This window comes from Mytilus californianus, unplaced genomic scaffold, assembly GCF_021869535.1.
Source record: "Mytilus californianus isolate M0D057914Y unplaced genomic scaffold, xbMytCali1.0.p SCAF_5, whole genome shotgun sequence".
In the NCBI taxonomy this organism is placed as follows: domain Eukaryota; kingdom Metazoa; phylum Mollusca; class Bivalvia; order Mytilida; family Mytilidae; genus Mytilus; species Mytilus californianus.
The window spans coordinates 98,733,570-98,755,193 of NW_026262701.1; the positions used below are offsets into that span (position 1 = coordinate 98,733,570).

General features: G+C 30.8%; 1 protein-coding gene and 1 long non-coding RNA gene across 9 annotated transcripts; both read right to left on the reverse strand.

Annotated features, from left to right (window-relative positions):
• Positions 1-1,842: 1,842 nt before the first annotated feature.
• Positions 1,843-16,585, reverse strand: LOC127700369 (uncharacterized). 8 transcript variants are annotated; one of them, XR_007981556.1, is made up of 16 exons: positions 16,468-16,585; positions 15,863-15,880; positions 13,098-13,175; positions 11,950-11,997; positions 11,497-11,520; positions 10,898-10,993; positions 10,446-10,463; positions 9,934-10,038; positions 8,968-9,219; positions 7,557-7,586; positions 7,057-7,083; positions 6,175-6,204; positions 4,692-4,730; positions 3,753-3,794; positions 2,489-2,514; positions 1,843-1,943 (listed from the first exon to the last, which is right to left on the reverse strand). XR_007981556.1 is itself a non-coding variant. In XM_052203814.1 (15 exons), the coding sequence occupies exons 1-15, from the start codon at positions 16,568-16,570 to the stop codon at positions 1,923-1,925; spliced, it is 873 nt and encodes a 290-aa protein (XP_052059774.1). In that variant the 5' UTR covers positions 16,571-16,585; the 3' UTR covers positions 1,843-1,922. The 8 variants fall into 8 exon arrangements, 6 of the variants coding, with proteins under 6 accessions (XP_052059774.1, XP_052059771.1, XP_052059775.1 ...); XR_007981557.1 differs by lacking the exon at positions 7,557-7,586; XM_052203814.1 differs by lacking the exon at positions 4,692-4,730 and having other exon boundaries at positions 9,979-10,038.
• Positions 16,586-18,379: 1,794 nt separating this feature from the next.
• On the reverse strand, positions 18,380-21,384 carry LOC127700376 (uncharacterized). Its single transcript, XR_007981558.1, has 3 exons — positions 21,292-21,384; positions 19,333-19,347; positions 18,380-18,442 (listed from the first exon to the last, which is right to left on the reverse strand). It is a non-coding gene; the product is annotated as an uncharacterized LOC127700376 (long non-coding RNA).
• Positions 21,385-21,624: the final 240 nt, after the last annotated feature.

Below are 21,624 nucleotides of genomic sequence, written 5' to 3' on the forward strand. Positions count from 1 at the left end.
TTGAGGGAAAAAAAGAATTTGTCATGCATGCATTTTATTTGATTTTCATAAAAAAAATATATCTGCATTAATCGTTCTTGAAAATCATTTTAAACATCATATCTTTACTGCATGTACCCTTTTCTTTCAGTTTACCATTCTCAACATCTGGATCAGATCCATTAAATACATCTCCCCAACGCGTAAATACGGTTTAGGTGCGTACCAATCTGAATAACATCCGAAAATACTTGCGTCCGAAATACTTTTCGGGATTTACCTTCATCGGGAGGTCACCTCCTAAACATTTGAAAGCCATGGGTGTATAAATATGTATAAACTGTGTGTTGTATGACAGCAACGGACATAATAAGAATAGCCAAATTCATCTAGGTCAACTTTGCCTAGGGAGTTGGAACCTTATAGTTTCTTAATAATTTCTAATTTCTAAACACAGAATTTTAGAAATTATGATATCAATTATGTCAACATCACAGTTTGACTAAAACTATGCTGGTGATACCCTTAGGGACAAACAGTCCACTAGTAGTGGTATCGACCCAGTCACGCTAGTAAATGTACATCTTTGCCTTTGGTTATGTCATTGTAATCAAATCATTTTATTGGTGTAAAATCCAAATATTGGGTTGTTACCAAGACAAACATGACAATATTTAAAAAACATATAATATTTAAATTTAAGCAACATTTATATTATATAAGTATCTCATATATTTAGATATATTTTAGGAGGTGGTACTTTTGCAAATTTGAAAGTAAAAGAACAATATTCTTAATGCTATTGTTATAAAATATAACATAATAAATATATATGAAAAATAGAAAATAATCACAAATTTGTATTACAAAGTTAGTTTTTCTTGCCAGCTAGGCTATTTCTTAGTACATATAAATCATTAACCCCGTTAAAAATAATTTTAGTGATGTCATACTCATTAAATGAAGATATAAATATAAATTTTTCCTCATTAGACATTTTGTTGAAAGCTAAAACTATACTCTCTACTTCCTGAAAAAAATGTTTGCCTACGTTTTTCTAAAATTTGACATTTAAAGAAAATGATATTCATCTTCAACCCCATTTTTACAGAAGAGATATAATCTTTTTCCAGAGGTAATTTACGGTGTTTACCCTGTTCAATATTTATATTCCTATTGCTTAATCTTATTTTAATAAAATTAGATATCATGTATAGGTTTAATAAATCTATTAACAAAACAAAATCTAGTTTATAATCATTTTTTAATTATCTGTATGTTCTTAGTTTGTTTCCATTAGGGTTATTTTGTTCATTTAAAGACTGTTTTTCCAGAAATCTGTATATCTTTCAGCTAATTTGTTGCCTACAGCATTAATCAGGCATTTTTTGAGAAAGTATTTTGATTTTCCCATACATGATTGAACCCTATTTTTGAAAGAACATTTTTCAATTTGGCTGCAAAACCATTACGTAAATTTCAACTACATTTATAGGCATTTGAAGCATAACTTTCTTTTTTTGCATTTATCAAATGGCACCAAAACCCTACAGAAGCCTTTAAAGCATCAATAGCAATAGGTAACGTTCCTATTTCTGCTAAAACTACTGTGTTAACTGCAACTTTATTTACACCAACACGATATTTAGCAAATTTTATTTGAAATTTGGATGGCAAAAATGATAAATATCTACATTCAAGACTTGAATTGTCTTTAACTATCATATTAAGTGCCCATAACACTGCAATAAAGTAGTATGTCATTGTATGTCGTTGTTAACATTTGCGTTTACTCTTCCCCTTTTCTTTGTATTTTCTAGTTTCTTTTGCAAAAAAAAAAAAAACAACAACAGATGCCACATAATCATTTTAACCAATTTATTAAAATTAAACAATGAATTTGAGATTGTAACGGTCTTGTGATGAAATTCTTCATGTGCGTCTTACACCTTTTTACCACCAGCCTATGAAAAGAAATAAAACATCATAGGAATAGTGCACACTGAATTGAATTCAATATGTAAATTTAATTTGCAAAAATGTTGTAATATGAATATTATGCCGTAGGTAAAATTTACATAAATTAATGGATTGGTGTGTTGATGTGTTTGTAAAGCAATGTCTCACTGCAAATTTTTTCCCGTTTGAGCAAGAAAATTAAAACAACTAGCTATAGAAAAGGTTTCGCTTATTTCATGTGCTCCATTTTCTAGATGATCAGTCATTTCTTGAGAAACTTCTAACAGGCTGAAACTTTACTTTTGATTCTTGGCATGTATAGAAGGGACATCATAGGGTCAAATATGGGTGGAGTAACAGCTTGCATTTGTCGTATAAGGGATAATGCTATGATAGAATAGGTTTTCTGTCGATGACTTCAAAATCTGAGAATTGCTATTAACTTTGTTTCTCGGTGTTATACTTCAATTTAGTGCTGATGTATTTTAATGTTGCTTTTAATAGCCTTCCAGCATTCTTTAACATGATAAAATTACCATAAAATACTTACAAGAGAATTTAGTCCGCCATCAAGAACTGAAAAATAAGTATACATACATGTTAATCATAAAACGTTCTTTTGTAGTATTTGTTATCATCCCGTGATTTTGCAGTTATCCGTTTTTTTAACTATCAAAACATGGGTTTTACATTTTAATAAAACAACCTTTGTAATGATGCTAGAGAAAAGGGAAAGAAACAATGCAGATTCAATATTTTATGGCAAAAAAAAATCCTGGAAGATTTCACTTGAGAATGGGACATGAGAAGTCATTTAGTCTACTGCACTTTGTTTATTTCTAAGGTTATTTACCGTAACGTTTTATTTTATAAATTAATTGCAAACGAGAAAGTTATGGTTAGTAATTGTCACAAGTTTGAACATGCATTAATCAGGAACAAAAAGCATTAAGTATGGACATGCAAAACTGCAATTAACATACCATTAATGAGTGCTTATATATGCTTTTATCTAGTGCATGACTGTTTGACTATTTATTTGCTTTTAGTTTTTAGTTTCTTAGAAATATACCAAACAAATAATAGTTTTGCATTTTTTGTTTAAGATAATTACACATTATTCTAAGAAATTAAAGTCCTCCCCTGCTGTGAGTTAATATTGATGGATAATCATAATTCCGTGCAAACTTTATATAATACTTTTATTTTAAAAATATATTATTGAGAATTAATTCGCGAACATCTTCTAGTTGCCATTTGCAATAGATCTGTTATAAGAAGCTGGTCTGTTTTTCATACCCGAAGGAGACACATATATCAGAGGTTAAAACAATTTCTAATAGCTTCTGCTTTCATTTTAAGCTATTTATCTGTCTCTGAACTTCCATTAAAGAAGGAAAATACTGCTGTTTTAATTCCACCGTTTTGAAATATCATTATTCCACATTTTCAGTTACTCTTGCCATCTCAGATCACTCCCTGGGTTTTTATACACCTGTTACTCGGTTGCTTAATTTTCATTAGAGTATGTGGCAATTACTGGGATATCAATTCTCTCTTTAGTACATACTTTATCGTAATTATGTTCATGAAATTAGATTGCGGCATTCAAATGATGAACTTATTTCTATCTTTTCATACGAAATTTGATTTTTTTCACGTTCATGTCTTTCTTTTTTTTCTATTTCCACGTTCAAGAATATATCTATGAGAATTAACAGAGACTATAATTTCTGAAAATGTGATATACCATTTTAATTCGTATATTGGTACATCATGATTTAACATAACATTCTGGTATTATGTAAAATTACCTGGGTTTAGTCCCCATAAATCTTGTTTAATTGTTCCACCAACTAAAATGAATAAAGGTGGAATTAAGAGGTTAGTTTTTTAGTTACTTAAAAGGTTAAAAGTAACTTTGATAATTGTTAGTTGTAAGAGTAAAATCATGAGCGATGGAACGGGTGGAGGGGTAAGGTCTTCCCAATTACTCTCAAAGTTACTTTTTGGTTTAAATTTTATTTACAAACAAATTGCTTTTCTTTTTTCTTGTAGGAAAAAAAAATGTTTTCTCTTTAAAAACATCCCGACGCCTCTGGACAACAAGTAACATCAGATCAACGATGAAAATATAAAACATGTCCCAAATAACAGGTTGTATTGCAAAAACCATGGAATAATACGAAAATTAATACAAACATATTTTAAACATAGAAGCTTTTGCAAAGCTTTTAAATTCAGATAAAGATATATAGGTCAAATAGGATTGCTATGTCAATGTTAAAATTAAATATACAACTTCCTTTTTTTTTCATATTTACCGAATTTTTGTCGCGATAAGATAATAATATATGACAGCTTAAGTGCAAATATATGAGACAATATTAATACCGATGTTCAAATCTTGTCAATCCATTTTATGTATACACAGCAAGTGAAAACTAATAGATTCGCATGGACTCAATCAGGAGCCATACTCCTGCTATAAATACGTTTCCGCAATGCGAGTTCAGACTCAATCGAAAGTTCAAAAGGGAATAGGAAATAGTCCCTAAATTTATAGACGACAATCTGGTAAATTGGCTTAAATGCATATCAAATTCATAGTATAAACGCTACACGTAAATTAAATTGGTGGCCTGAATAAACAGTTCGGAAACAAATATTTTTGATTACCACCCAAAAAATCCCAATTTAGTCAAATCATATTCATTTCGTCAATGAATATGCTGGCCTTCTTGTTATATTACCTCCTGCTCAAACTCCCCATTGTGGAACAATTCCACCAGCTAAAATAAACAAATGCCTCAGACTTACTATTATTTTTTTTCAATTTGCTAATTTCATTACATAATATTATGGCAAATGATTACTTCCTAGAGATTGTAAAATTGCTTTGATATTGTTTATTTTATTTTCATAGTAATATTGATATTTAGTTTACCATCCATTTTAGTGACTTTTTTTTAAATTTAAAAATGTATTGTAAGTATATCAACGAAAGTAATAACTTCAGAAATCTAGTGACAGATGAGTAAAACACACATTATTTTTTTTTTCAAACAAAGATGGTATGAAAAGGTCATTGTTGGTGGGCTTTAATATCATCAACCTATTAGGTAATATCTTTCTAATGTTTTAAAGACATTGGTCTGATTACTATCCGCCACAGATAATATCATTGAATTTTACCTCAGTATAAGTTAGCTTCTTTCAAACTTCTTGAGAGTTTAGAAAAAACTGAAAACTTGAGTTAAATTGCCTCTATCAACTTATAATTAGCTATAAATTCAATCTCAGTCAAACAAGAACCTAATACTTTTGTTAATTTAGATGAAATATCTTTTCATATATGGCTGTTAATCATGATTGATTAACCAATGCTTAAAATCGCAATTTTTAAAATAAAACATGGTCTTGTCTGTGACAGAAACATTACAAATATCATTTCTGCATATTAGTGACCAGACTTTTCAATCTTACATCAAAAGCAACATGCAAATATGGATGGATTCGAACATTTGATTTCTGCTTTATCTCATACCTCCTCCTTTAAACGGGCAACTGGTAAAATAATTTTCATTTTGAAAAGGCCATTTTGTTCTAAACATCATCTGTATAATCTGCACCTAAACACATTGTCTTGTTAAGAGATTTAGTGATTTTTTAGATTTTTTCTTATTGTTAATCAGCACTGCTCAGGCTTCTCGTTTGTAGTTAATTCAATAATGTTCAGTAGCTTATCAGACAATTTATTATTTTGTTGATGTGCATAGTTAAATAACAACAACTGAACAGTCTGAAAGTAGATTGAACATATTTTAATTGACTGCAAGCGATGTGTCTGATCAGGACTGAATAGTGTAAAAGAATGAAAATTGACTGATAGACTGACAATGGCTTATCAATTTATTGTCCAATCGTGTTAGACCTGTGCAATTCAAAATGGCCGTTTCAGTTCAAAATCAATTTACTAGCATGCTAGTCAAAAATGTTATGCTCATGTTAATACCAATACACCAAATCAATTTGCAAATTTTCTTGTTTCTATAGTACATGTTTCATACATTTCTATATTCATTTAGTAACAAAATGCTATCTCATGTATAAATCAATGCCAGCCGTGGTAAAATAAATACATAAACACTAAAATCAATTTATAGAAACAAGAAATTTGCAATGTTAGAAGTGGATAATTTACAGATTATATGATACATCTGACAAGTGACCTACCTCCACCTGCTCCCAAAAAGTCAGCTCCACCTTAAAAATAAATAATTCGTAAATAAATGGAAATAAGTAAAATATGTGTTGGGTGCACGTCAGTCAATCCCCTCAGGCAATGATGGCCCTAAATGGATCTGGCTATTATTTTAGGTCCCTCAAGGTCATACAGCACCTAACGTTTCTACGTATTTATACATCATTACCTTTCAAATGGTTAGGTTTTAGTGTTCCAGATGGAGGTAAATACAGAAAAGCACATCGGACACACGAAATGAAAGTATTCTTTTCAATTATTCATTGAGATGGCATAGAATAGATGATCTATAGAAGTCGACATAAATACGGATTTCAAAAGTGTCTTTATCACTTGCCAAGCTCTAAACTGGCTCGAGACTAATCAACTTTAAAATAAATTATAAAATGTATATAATATACGATATTGTTTTCAAACTTATCGGCGGCCATAGTCCATTTCCACGTAATTCTTTCAATAAAATGAAGATTGCAGAAAATCACTGGATACATTGCTTCGCTGAATATCAATTGCACCATCGAGTGTGTTCTTTTTTGATCATATAGCTCTTCAACTGTTTAGGTTATTATACATTCATGGCTTTCAAATATTCGGCTTTGAGCGTTCCTGGTGAAGGTAAATCCAGAAAAGCGCTTCGGACGCATGGCATTTATAACGTGTTGTTTTCAATTTTTTGGCCCCATCGAGTGTGTTCAATGTGACATTGATTTCAGAAATTACCAACCAATATCTTTTCAAAAACTCAACAAATTATAAATCCTCAATCCATCAGTTCAGAATAACATTTAAGAGAGTATAATAATATGTTTTACAAGAAAGAGAATAGAATCAAATTTATCAAAATATTTACTAACCTCCTTGGGCAAATGGATCAGGTCCAACTGAAAAATAGTATTTTGATATTATTTAACACTTTAATGAATAAGTCACCATAATGTCATTATTAGAAACAGTTACTGTTGCTGTTTGAAATATCTTCGAAACTGTATAATTTGTTGATAAGACACGTGAATATTAATTTTTAAAATACATTTATCAACAAATAACGCATATATTCAGTAATTAAACAAAATTTCCAAATTGCAAAAATAAATATCATGAAAAGTTGATTTGCAAAATTGTAAATACTGTTTGAAAATCATTTATTAGGAAAAATAAATTGAAACATTTTTTACTTTTATCTGTGTATAACTACATGCTAAAAACTAACAAGTTCAACATGATTAAAATGTTCCACATGGAAATTCATACTTGGCTATCTTTCTGTCTGACATACATGCTAGCTACCCCTTGATGCTCTAAATATTTATTTTTGATTTGCATGCATTAATAATTTTGGTGTAACTTTACTCACAATTAACTGACCCCATATCACCCCTTTTTGCTGTTATTAAAATAAAACCAATATGAATTTACTCTTTTCATAAACTGATGGTTCGCTATTGGATGTGACGGGGAAGGAAGTTTATGTCTGACTCTAGTTCATCAGCATTTAATTGTCATAATAATATTTCCATTCTTTTTGTATTATGAACAAATGTAGAGTGGGTGGCGCATATTCGCCTTGGACACATTTTCGCCGTTTTGCTATTTTTTCTGTAAAATGTGTGTGGCTTTACCCAATACTTGCCTAAATAGATGGTTAAGGCTGTTTGTAATGTTACAACTGTTGATATTCCTCTTTACCCCCATTTCCAAGGTAATTCGCACATATTGAGAAATACGCAGGTGTTTTAAATGATTTTGGCAATTATGTAAGATTTATATGGCAATCATGCGCAGTCTTAAAGTAAATATTTGTGAGAAAAATCGTATAGTAATGATCTCTCAAGCTAATTCATGTAATTGCAATCATTCGTTTTTATAATATACCAGGATAATGAGGATGGTCATATCATACATTGCGGCGAAAATGTGTCCCCCATGGCACACGAACAACTTGATTTCCTCTTGAGTTTGCGTTCGTTTTTAGAACAATTAACCAATGTTTTGAAGATAATTTCTTTATCAAACATTTTTTTCATATAGTTAAATATCTGAAACCTTCATAAAAAGTTCCAAATATTCGAATGTAGGTCGGATGTAAGTGGAAATGAACGAATTATGCGGCGAATATGGGTCTCTCACTCTATCTATTTTCTTTTCAATTTATTTCAAAGTGTGAACTTTTATAAAATTTCTATCACGTTAATTTTTAAGTTTTCGTTCGGTTTTTTTCAGAAAGATTTCCGTTACTGATATATCTGAGAGTTTTAACTTTATAAACGTGGTTGTTCATGATTTTGTTCATAAAAATGTCAGTAAGAAGATGGTTTGTTTTTATAAGTACTAGATTTTACTAAAACTGTTGATGGATTTTGATGCCCACTTTTGAAACTACATTTGAAACAAAATTTTCTCTTCCACTTTGCTAGTTTAAAATAGAAATTTAACTGAAAAGCATGATTATTTAATAAACAAAAAGAATGTACACTATCATTCTACAATAATAATAATTTCAATTTTGCAATATCAAATATATAAAAATATAAAACCAAATAATTATAAAAATACCATTTGTGAAAAGGGGAAGGATGATTTCCTCTAAATCTATTTCATAACATGGCCATTTTCATCTTGGATTAATTTAGCGATATCAGTGTTTCACGTGTGTACTTCGAGGTTTTTACAACGTAATGTCGCATTTCTGATCATATTTCAGATGTTTCATTCACCAAAGACGCTTCTCGCTATTAAGTTTTTTAATATGACATTTCTTTACTTACGTCCAAAATCCTGTCCACCTGCTCCTAATCCCTGATCCCATTGTCCGCCAGCTCCGCCTCCTAGTCCCTGATCCCAATGTCCGCCAGCTCCGCCTCCTAGTCCCTGATCCCATTGTCCGCCAGCTCCGCCTCCTAATCCCTGACCCCATTGTCCACCAGCTCCGCCTCCTAGTCCCTGATCCCATTGTCCGCCGCCTCCAGCTCCATGACCACCACCTCCACCTCCACCTTGGTGACCACCAAATCCTTGTTCTGGAATGTTCAATAGAACAGTAGATTAAGAGAGTTTATTTAATCGAAGGTTATTTAAAAAAAACATTCATTGGAATACTGTTAGATTAAAAGCATACTTTTATTGTATGCATAATATCCTACCAAACAAAAAACAATTTAGATTGACGAACTATAACAAGGCACTTTATATGCATCGTGAATGCGAATTTCACCAAATATTTTCTTCGTTTAGTATCCTGTATCAAAATTCTTAAACGGGGGATGTACAAAATCATATGAAAAATGCGGCAAAAATTTTCATCCTAATGAGAGAATAAAAACTATAATTATTTACAAACGTATGTAAACAGTTAAGGTAGAATGGAAACGTTTTGGTAAATTAAATGCACCTTAAGAAGTATGGTCTAACACCTCTGAATTTTTCAAATCAGTTATCTTTTCTCAGCCTTTCAATCGTTGCTTTTAGTCATAGTATCGCAGCTCCATATGTGTAATTTGAAGTTAAAACAATGTTAAGGCTTATTTTTAAAGAGATCACCAAACTATAAACGACCCAAGATAGATCAAAATCGGATATAGACTCGTTAATACTAATATTCCAGTAGCATTTGACAACTTTTAGATTTTGACCTTGTGAATGAAACAAATACATGGGAAAATGGACTTACGTTTTCATACCCATACAGGGTACCCATACAGGGTAACCGATATTAGTTATACAGAAACACTTACCAATAACTTGTGTACCCAAATCTACAGTTATACAGAAACACTTACCAATAACTTGTGTACCCAAATCTACAGGAGCAGTGTTCACTGTCTGAGGAAAAACTGGTACTGAAATTAAATAATGATAAGCCTAATGTATATATATACATATAGTGTCTCATAAGCCAGCTTTGGCTGGGTATTTGTCTTTTTTTTACCACTTTACAAAGTATATTATATAATTTGTATATAACTTTGTACACAAATATGTGATACTATAATAAAATAAATCATTTTCATATTTTATTTTCCTAATAAATATTTGAAACATTCGTTGAACGTTTTTGATCTTTTCTTTCTGTTTGTTTTTTGTGTCTGCATGGTTATATCTTTACTATTTTTTTTGTCCATTTTTCTCTATTCTTTATTTTTTTCGACCATTATTCTCAACTCTGTTAACCCCATCTAGACACTCGTATACTCATGCAGGACTCTTGTCAGCGGCTTTTGACAGTGAGGGAGTTAAAGATTCTTACCTGGGTCTGGAACTGGAACTGAAACGATAACAATCAAACATTACATTTTACATTTGCAACGCTTTTCATTCTTATACATTATATATTTGATGTGTAAAAGTAAATTGTGTGCTCCTCTAAATTATTTCAATAACGGTTAAGCTACCAGTCATTATGCAAAAGGGGCATCTCAACAAGAAATTCAAAAATTAGGGCGATGGAAGTCAGACACATTTTAGCGATATATTCTTTAAATAACAGAAATATTTCAATATTACTTTCATTTAATTAATTCCATATTTTTCTAACTTTATAATTATAATAGTGGGACAACCTGAATGGCATTTTTATTTTTGTGTACTTTTCTTTGTTACGATGAGATCTCAGTTGTTTGCTAACAGAAATTCACCAAGGAAATATTTTTAAAAATTTGCATATCTATGACAAATTCCCAGAGAATACTATATCTATACCTGCTTGTGGTACTGCGAAAGGTACTCCTACTTCCTTTGGTACAATTTTTTCTACAACTTTGGTTTGAACAACTGGGAAGGGTTGTGGTACTTTAACTGAAAGATTGGTGAATATCGCATGGTAATAAAACATTATTGTATGCATATGTATATACATTGTACTATGGACTATTTTTGAAAAAAAGAACGACACTGACGAAACATTTGTCTTTTTGTTTGATTTAATTTCATTTTTTTCATATATATATTTTATCATTATCGATTCAGAATTCTATGTTTTTGTATTTTTTTTCCTGTCTGTAGAAAATGTCAATTCTGTAGCAAATGTTTGTTCTTCCTGCAGCGGGATGAAATTTTACCAACAATGTTAGATATGCAAAATTGCAAAAATGCAGTAGAAAATTATTGTTCTTCTCTCAGCGGGTTAATAGTTACAGTTGTAAATAATATTTTACTTATGAAACTGAGACTATAAACGACATATCCATTGTATGAATTACATTCTTCACCTTATATTCCTTTTTCGAAACTATTTATTTGTATTTTCAGAAAGGCGTCATTATCATATTCATCAAGATAAATCAGTTTATTTAACTTACCAAGATGAGGTCTAGGTACTTCAACTAAAATGAAATAAAACAAACAAATTAATTTAAATGTCATGTTGGCAGTTGGTATATGTAATTGATAATATTATGCAGCGTGCACATTTAGGTTTCACGAATATCTATCACTTTACGATATCTGGAAAGCCTGACCTTGCCCCAATGACAACTGCCGAGGAAAATTCGACTTTGGAAAACATTATACAATTTTCAGAACCACGAATTCAGACTTCGGAATGATCGCTGCAGTTTTCTATAAATAAATCAATTTGGTTTCTTTGTTTCTTTATAGACAAAAGTGCATTCGCTTGAATTGAAAGTCAGTTCAACAATAATATTAGATATGTTGAAATGATTTCAAACTCTATTTAATTATCCTATATGTGAAGCTGAAACCAACAAACATTACAAAATTAATATCTACATAATATCATTATTTGCCTTTACCTTCTTTTGTTACATATCTGATGACTTCTTTTGGTACATACACAGGGACTGAAAGAAAAAATATATCAAGATAAAAAATATAAAGGGGGTTTACCGGCACCGAGGTAAAAAATATCAAGGCGGTACATCGATTATATCAAGGTTAAACAAATTTAAGTGGTATACCGATATCAAGGTAAAGAATGTCAGGGTGGTATGCCGATATCAAGGTAAAAACATACCAAGGTGGTTTACCGATATCAAAGTAAATAACAAAGTGAAAATAGTCGGAATAGCTTTTTCTCAAAATGAAGTAAGATCAGACGTCTCCACGGAGTACGCATCTCCTGCTTAGCATTTACTAGTAGCAAGTGTCACAGCCAGGGAAAACCGCATTATATTGCTAGATGGACCATAATTAGCATGTGGTATCAATTGTAAAGTAACATATCCAACTTAAGATTGCAAAGTTTAAAACCAGGTTCAACCCACCATTTTTTCTTAAAATGTCCTAATATGGCAGTTGTTATCAAATAGTTCGTTTCTATGTATGTTGGCGTTTGTATTTGTTGCACCTCAGTGTTCCTGTTGTTCCTTTGTTTTCCTCTTATAGTTGATGTGTTTCCCTCGGTTTTAGTTTGTAACCCGGATTTGTTTTCTCTCAATCGATTTATGACTTTTGAACACCGGTATACTACTGTTACCTTTATTTATTACACACTGTTACGATTCGGTGTTATGTTGTTCTTTCTAATATCCTTACTTGTGTATAGTATATTTGATATGCTATTTTTCAATGGATTTAACTTGTAATGAGCAACGACACGGGTAGTACTATTGATGTTAAATTGCTTAACCCTCCGGAACACCTTGGTTCGCCCATATTTTGATTGATCTTAATCTTTTGTATTCTGTGTAATTTTTTTTTCTTTCTGTCAGGGTATTATCTGTTCTTCTTATACTTATATTTTTTGTTTGCTCCCTTGATATCTTCACACTTTTGTTAATTTCATCGACATATACTCGGGGATCGGAAAGAAAGGAACGAAGTTTAAAATAAAAAAACTTTGCATACAATGGGTCTTACTTTTTTTCTGTACTTTTTATATCTTGAGTCACTAAATATTTTATAAACACACCTTACTATTTTATGATGGCCTAATACTTACATGGTTTTGGTACTGGAACTTTTTCTTTAACAACTACAGTTTTAAACATTGGTACCTTTTTAACAATTGGTACTGGCCCTGTAAAAAACGTTCAAGTATCGTCAGTAAGATCTTCAGAGGGAAGAATGAAAAAAAAAAGATCAGCATATTTCATAACGGAAAATAATGCAAATTATTGTTTCGGAATTTGATATGTCATTTTGACATGTCGATGCCTTATATAGCTGGCAATACTGCATGGGTTTTGCTCATTGTTGAAGGCCGCGCGTTGGTCTCTAGTTCATTACACCTACATCGTTTGGACTCATTCATTAGGTCTGGCTAGTGTAGGTTAATTATACGTAGTATACATATGTAACATAAAAAGCGTTTTGTTTCAAACTTCATTTCAATCATAAATATAGATCACATACATACACTAACGTATAAACGTTTATTAATTGTATTTTGAGTTAATTCCTTTTTTGAGTAAAAAGTTTCTTATATTTATTGACTGGATAACATAATATTCATTAAACATTTTGCAACATATGTGAATCTATTTTTTTCTAATAATTTAGATGTTTAAAACAAAAGTTTTCAGTGTATTGTTTCTAAATAAACGATCTTCTACAATAATTAACGTGTGATCGGACAAATGAAATGGCAGGACTAGCTCAAATGAAATCGTTTACATTAAAAGTACATTGTAATTATGACTTGATACCCGCTTGCAGCCTAATTGTGAAATCGGTACGTGTCTGTGAATGTAACAGGTGACACAGATGCGAAATCTGATGTATTCGATTGCTAAATCCATTATATTGCATAGGCAATCGGAACGACACGATAGCAAAAACAATTGTTTTGAATGGCAATCAGGAACACAGATCGTAGATAGGCGTATGCTCCAGGTCTGCAGGCATTACAATAGTTTTAAGTCACAAATGATATCAACATTCAAAGAGAAAATATATTTCTTAATATGAAATTGGAATAGGAATCGATATTTCGTATATCCATTGACTTGTTATTTATATATCTTTCTAAGCAATCCTGGATGGTTATAAATGGTAGCAGAAGTCCATTACTAGTCTAGTAATGGACTTCTGATGGTAGCCATAAAACATGAGTCATCATCTGAGAACATATCCTTTAAACACAGCCCAAGGGATACCATATGTTAATTTCACAATAAATCTTGATATATTCGTCAAAATAGAAATAATTATCGTTATTTTATTTTGTTTTTATTGGCAATAGGTCAAAAATTTGTACTTTTTTTTTACTGTAAATAGATTTGAATATGTCTAATTGGTATATGAAATGATGATATATATGCATGATCTGTCTAATAATTTGACGCCTTGTTCTTGCTCACGTACACATTATTTATCAATTATGGACTTTTACGAGGTCAATACGTTATTTATGGACCTGTTCAGAATATATTGACCGAGGACGAAGTCCGAGGTTCAATATAATCTAATAGGTACATATATAGCGTATTGACTGAGTGAAAGTCCTTAATTTATATATTACATATGTAAATAGTGTAAGTTTGAAAATGATATTGACTCGATGTTACTATTTTTAGTAATATGGAGTCTATAACAATTCTAAATATAGTAACATAGAGCTGGGACTATTATACTAACAATATATTATGTCCCAGCGTCGAGTCAATATGTCAAAATAGTGAAAACATACAAAATATATATTGGGAAACACGTGACAAAATAAACGAATGAAAAACAAGAAAAATCCAACCACATGTAACTTATAAAATAATAATGCATTCAAGGCCATGTCCTATATTATTTTATTTAGAGATATTCCAAATTTGCTTAACTTTTGTGGTAAATTTGAAGCTTATTTATAAACTGCTGTGCGTATAATATGTTTCGAAAAGGACATTATTTGGACCTTGTCGGAAGTTAGCCGACACCTTTATATGATACGGATAATATTTGTAGAGTCGTTTATGAATATATGCAAATTGTATTAAATTTTGCTTAATGAATATTTTGAACATAAAAAATGCGGGTTAATAGAAATTTTGATGAACATTAAAACAAAATTTGTTTCAATTGAGCCTTAGAGCTGATTATTTTTTTCGCAAGAAATTGTCAATACTGGAGTCAAATAACCAAATTCTTGGTAATGTTCTTACTTAATTTTGGTCGTCCCGAATATACGTGAAAGATTTGCGACTTAACGTTAAGCAAACAACAATCAATCATTAATGCAAATTAATTGTTTGACGTTTCCTGATTGACTCTGATGGATAACATTATCAAAAACGTTACTATGAAGTAGAAACTTACATGCAAGTAATATAAAAAAATAAGGAGATGTGGTATGAATACTAACGAGACAACTGTCCACCAAAGTTCAAATGAAGTGTCATTTTAATTGATTTGATTTCGGTAAGGTACTCCTTCATTGTGTGTACCTGACAAAACTAGAAATAAAGACTGCTTTATCAAAACTAAAAAAATATGGATTTGGCTTTTAATTTTTTTTTTTGGGGTAAAGGGAGGGGGTATTTTTAGGTCAGATAGCTCCTGACATGTCTAAGAAGAATTTATCACCCCTAGTTTTTAAGTTTGGGATTTGAGCGTTCCTGATGAAGGTAAATCCAGAAAACGCTTTAGACGAACGAAAAAAAATAGTATTATTTTCTTCATCTCAGTAAAGGGCATGAACAAAAATCATCTGATAAAATGTGAATACTGTTCTGTACAGATGAAGCATACAGTTATATATTACATGAGACTACTTACATTTCTTGTAAACATAAACTGAAAATGACAGAGACGAAAATTAATATTAAAATGACAATGTAAGTTCAAATCAAACACTAGCTGAATCGTTATTTAATCGAAATCTAAACGACGAAGTAGGACAAAAGCTTATCTTATATATATTTATGTTTGATGATATTTCTTTCTCTTTTCTTTTTTGCTGATTGGAGCTTTTATTACAAAAAATCTATAGTTTTGTTTGCAGTCATTTGTCTTCTCCTGGTGCATACCTGTCTTTGTGCGTGTGTGTGCGTATGTGTGCGCGGATGTCTGTCTGTGTGAGTTTAATTAACTAGTGTGGTATATTTTTTTAGCAATTGTTTCTATATTGTCTCTTGACAAAGAATTAAAAATGTGTTGGGGGACAATTAATTCAATAGAACCGATAGATTTAGAAACTTTTGCTGCTCTTTTTTCCTTTAATCGATTTATAACGACACAGACTATCATGTAACATGTTAAATGATTAAAATTTGGTAAACGCGACTCATCGTCATTATATAAACCGATTATAAGTATTAAAGTTTGTATCAAGACACTCTATATCATTATTATTAATATCATTATTATAATAGTATACTTACAAGGTCTTGGGATATATTTTGGAATGAAGTGTGCTGTAAAGAAAGAAGAACAATATAATGATAATATGATATATGTTCCTGTGATAACTGCTGCTCTGCACATTTCAAAGACGTGACATATCCTCCGTTCTCCTTAAATATCGTTACATCAGAATTTGAAATGAATATTCGTAACTTGAAAATTCAAGTTGCAGAAACAAAGTTATTATGAAGAAGCAAAATGTCAGTACAAAATATTAAAATGAAATGAAAAACAATATTCACAAATATCGTTAGTTATTCTTAAACATTTTAAAAAGTATAGAAACGCATATATATATAGTAAAAGAAATACACGATCAAAAGGTTAATAATAACACAAACATGTTTAATATATTTAAGCCGGTCGATAGCTTATATTTACTTCATGTACATTGTTTAACTTTGAATGAAAAGTCATGAGCAGATTAAAGATAGAAATACTTACGAACTGGGACTACAATAAAAAAAAGAGTTTTTAAATATAAATTCATAAATTTCCTTTACTGATTGTATCTAAAGCTATACAAATGCTCGTCTTTTCCACCTCAATGTTTTTCTCAAATTTGACAGCTGAGTGTAAATTTTGGTTTGTATTTACACGAGCAACACAACGGGTACCACGTGTGTAACAGGATCTGCTTTCCCTTCCTGAGCACCTGAGATCACCCTCGGTTTTTGGTGGGGTTCATGTTGCTCAGTCTTTAGTTTTTCTATGTTGTGTTTTGTGTACTGTTGTTTGTCTTTTGAAGATTTTTCGTTATTTTGCCATTGTATTGTCAGATTATTTTCGACTTATGAGTTTGAATATCCTTTTGGTATCGTTTGCCTCTCTTTTACAACAGAAGGGTTGTAATCTATATTTATAGATAAAGAGTGAAATTTCTGTAAAAGTTAATGTTTCGTTTACACATCACCAGTCCGGCATTGTTCTTAAACTTTTCTTGTATTTCTCTGTAACAAAACGTACACACACTGAATATTTTTATGCATTTCTAATTTCATTGATTATCAAAGTAGTGTATACTTCTGTTTTCAACCTTACCCTTTGATATTCTGGGGCCTGGTTTTCGAAAGTATCTTATAACTAAGACATGTCTTACGAATGTCTTAGGACATGTCAAAGTCTTAAGATAAGTGTCTCGAGTCACGATATGTCATAAATCTTATTGTTAAATATTATATTCATATGATTGTCATAAGATTTGTCCTAAGATATAACTTATTACACATCTTAGGATACTCACAAAAACCAGGCTCCTGAGTATTGGCTACATTCATTGATATTACCATATTGTTTGGTTTATTTTGTAATGAATTAAAGTTTTTCTTTAGAGCGAACCTCATTTTTATTGTGGACAATTGATAATATACTGAGTATTGTAAGTATTCCTCAGAATAACAGGCATTTTAGTCTTAGATGCATGATTTTTTTTATTAGTTGGTATTGGCTTTGAACTAACTGCCAGTAACTGTGAGTACTCTCAGGTCTGTACTTAGTGTCTTTTTGTTGTGGGGATGTATAAGTACCCTGCCAAGTCCACTCTGTGTTTTTGTTAGATGTATTTCTTTTTGTATCCATCTGATGAGTTAAGCCTTTTTCAACTGATTTTTATAGTTTGTTCTTTTGTTGTACTGTTACACCATTTTTCGTTCATTATTTTGTACATAAAATAAGCCGTAAGTTTTCTCGTTTGAATTGTTTAACATTTGTCATTTCAGGGCCTTTTATAGATGACTATGCGGTATGGGCTTTGCTAATTGTTGAAGGCCATACGGTGACCTATAGTTGTTAATTTCTGTGTCATTTGGTCTCTAGTGGAGATTTGTCTCATTGACAATCATACCACATCTTCTTATTTTTATATATATACATCATTCTTTTTTTTCTCACCTTTCTTAATGAATGTTGTGTGTCCAAACTTTGGGCCAAATCTTGGACCAAACCATGGTCCTCCTGAAAATTAAAAAAAAGAAAAAGTTTGTCATTGTTTGCACCAGTCTTATAATTAAATTACGTTATTCTAAATAGGTTTGTTATAATGGGAGAGTTGTGTATTTAACACAAACTGCATATATAACACTCTAACGGAATTACAATATAAAAATTAAAAAAGATAGAATTAATAATTTGGAAGAAAATTTTTTTTGTGGAAATATGCACACATTGAAATCTCCCCCTGTTAATGCAGTGCCGCCTAAAACAGCACTTTTTTTTATGAAAATGTGCACACGTTGAAATTTCCGGCATGTTAATGCAATGCGTTTTTTTTCTAACTAATAACAAAACAAAGCATTTTTTTTAAACTTCCATTCTTATTTTATCTTTCATGGTAACATCCACCATAATGCTGACTCAAAGTTATCACAATTTTATTTTGGTACCTATCCACACCTATAAGTTTGCTTATTCAACGTTTATTTCTGATGAAATAAATCAGTTATTTGTGAACTAAAATAAGTAATGGAGAAATTATACAGATATAAAACAAAACAGGTCACTTACACTACATCAATGTCATTATAAAGAGTGTCCAGTATAACATGCCATAAATATAAAATCATGCATATATTATGTTGACATACTGACCTTTACATCTACAATTCTTCATTTTATATTACCTTATCTATTACACTTTTACTAGATCGATTTTACTGGACCCGCTTATTTTTCCCCCAAAAAAAGTTCTAAATAATCTAACTTCCTCGGCAAACCTGGTCGTGCATGCGCATTTTAATCGGTATCAAATGTTTGATTGCCGTTTAAAAACGAAGATAGAGAAAGAAAAGAAAAGAAAAACTAATAAAAAGGAAAATTGAAAAGACTGCTATTTGATATATACTCACTTGCTTCTGTTGCAACTGAAAAAGAGAGAAAGAAGACTTTATATTTAATTTTGAAATACAAAAGAATAAATAAAGGTGATAGTAGTTTACCAATGTTCAAATCTAGTAAATCGATTAGGAAGAGATACATCAGGGTAACAAACACAAACTGAGGGAATCGCACAAACTTCAAAGGAGCAAGACCGGGTGCGTCTTCTGTTATGTGTGCATCATCCCCCTTGCGCATTCAAACTCAGTAAAAATGTTACAATCGTAAAATGAACACAATCGGTAAAATTACAGATCAGATCAAAAGATCTATAACTGCGAAAACATGTCGCTAGTGATTTCAGACGCCGACACATCGTATCGGTCAATCAATTCGTGAAAGTGACCGTAAAACTAAGGCAGTGAATTTCAGTTACTGAGATGTATGAATCAACAGACTTCGTGTTTTATGCATTAACATCAAACAAGAGGATTTTGAAACTTGATTGGAAAATTAAAAAAGATGAAATATTAAAAATGTTATAGTTTTGTTCGTAAAATAACCGGTAAGATCATAAGCCCCGCAACTTTGATGAGGGCAAATCTTTATTGTGACATTTTTTTTTAAATATCTTTGTCATAATGCACGCTATTTCTAATTTGTAAGGGTATCTCGGTTTCTTCAATGTTTTTTAATACAGTAAATGAAACGCGTATGTCACAATATTACATCTGCCACAGAACATTTATAGTTCCCGAAGTAATCATTAAACTGGTTTGAGCTCAGAATTTTTTTACCGACATAAATTTCAATTTGACAAAATTGATTTTATGTCTCTGATCCCGTAGCTTACATTTGTCATTTCGGGGCCTTTTATAGCTGACTATGCGGTGTGGGCTTTGCTCATCGTTGAAGGCCGTACTGTTACTTATAGTTTTCAATTTCTATGTCATTTGGTCTCTTGTGGAGAGTTGTCTCATTGTAATCATACCACATCTTCTTATTTTTATATTTAATTTATATTTGTCTTTTCCCGTTGTTTGGTCTCTTAACTGTTCGTTTTTGTTTCGACTTTCAAAATATTATTCCTTCGAACATCACCGAAGTGAAATTATTTTTTCGAAACGTAAAGCTGGAACATATTGAATTGATACTGTGATATGTTACTAAGTACTCTATTAAAAAATGCCAATAAAACATATTTTGGCTACGAGAAAAATCATGTAGTTTATTCCATAGAAAATCACATATTTGGAATAATAAAGTTATTTCACAATTGATTGTTGAATTAAAACGATACATGTGTCTCGTTGTATCTTGTTTGTTTTTTTACGTGAAACAAGCTTACGAAATATTGAGCGTAGTACTGGGTTCGCGTTGTCCCTCTGGTATTGTAGTAAGTAATATTAAATGTACCCTGTGCTAATTGTTTTCCTCAATATTGCAAAACTAGACATGTGCGAATATAACTAAATGTAGTGTATTTAAATTTAATATTTCAAACTACTGTAAGATAAATTTATAATTAAATTAAAGTGAAATGTATAATAAATCTATTGAAATCTTGAATACACACATAACACACGAGCTAATATAAGTGACAATATCATGTACGAAACCTCTATCTCGCAGTTAACCATATTATTAGGGGTGTTTAAAATAAGATTATGCAGTTTTGCATCTTTATTTTCCCAAAAGAAATCTGCAATAGTTTGGTATTAATGTGCTGATACGAAAAAAATAAATATAGAAAATGATTTTTAAAAAAATAATTTATAGAATATCTATATTCTTTGAAGAAATCAATGAAGAATTTGTATAAAAAATTTGGGTGTTCCATGTAATATCACATCAGCTACAATAATAAAACATCGTATTAAAATAATTCTGTAAAAACACAAAATAATGTTTTACATTATCATAATAAGAATGATCTTTATCAAATTAAATTCCATATTTCATTAAATTAAACAGTTATAATAAGCACTCACCAAAGGCAACAACGGCCAAAAGCAATAATTTAGAAATCATTATTAGTCCCAGTCCACGGACGAAATGTACAATTTTTGTAGACCTAAATTTACTTTATATGGGAACGGTCCATTAATTACAGTTAGATTTTATGATCGGTCGTAGGAAAATCATAACCCTTGACAGTTTTCCTTTTATGTATTTATTATGAATGATCTGTCTTAAATCGTCATGTACAAAACCGACCAAAGTTATTAAATTATTCAGTTGTCATAAATCTGACAAGAAGTACAATACATGTATTTCAAATGTTGCGGGCACCTGCTATCGTTAACCTGTAAAGGTATGTGGCA

Coding starts and splice junctions, on each gene's coding strand:
- LOC127700369 (XM_052203811.1), bottom strand. CDS start 16,570: ATGTGCAGAGCAGCAGTTATCACAGGAACATATATCATATTATCATTA. Junction 7,084..7,556: donor TGATATGGGGTCAGTTAATT/GTGAGTAAAGTT, acceptor ACTATTTTTCAG/TTGGACCTGATCCATTTGCC. Junction 3,795..6,174: donor CTTTTTGGGAGCAGGTGGAG/GTAGGTCACTTG, acceptor TATTCATTTTAG/TTGGTGGAACAATTAAACAA.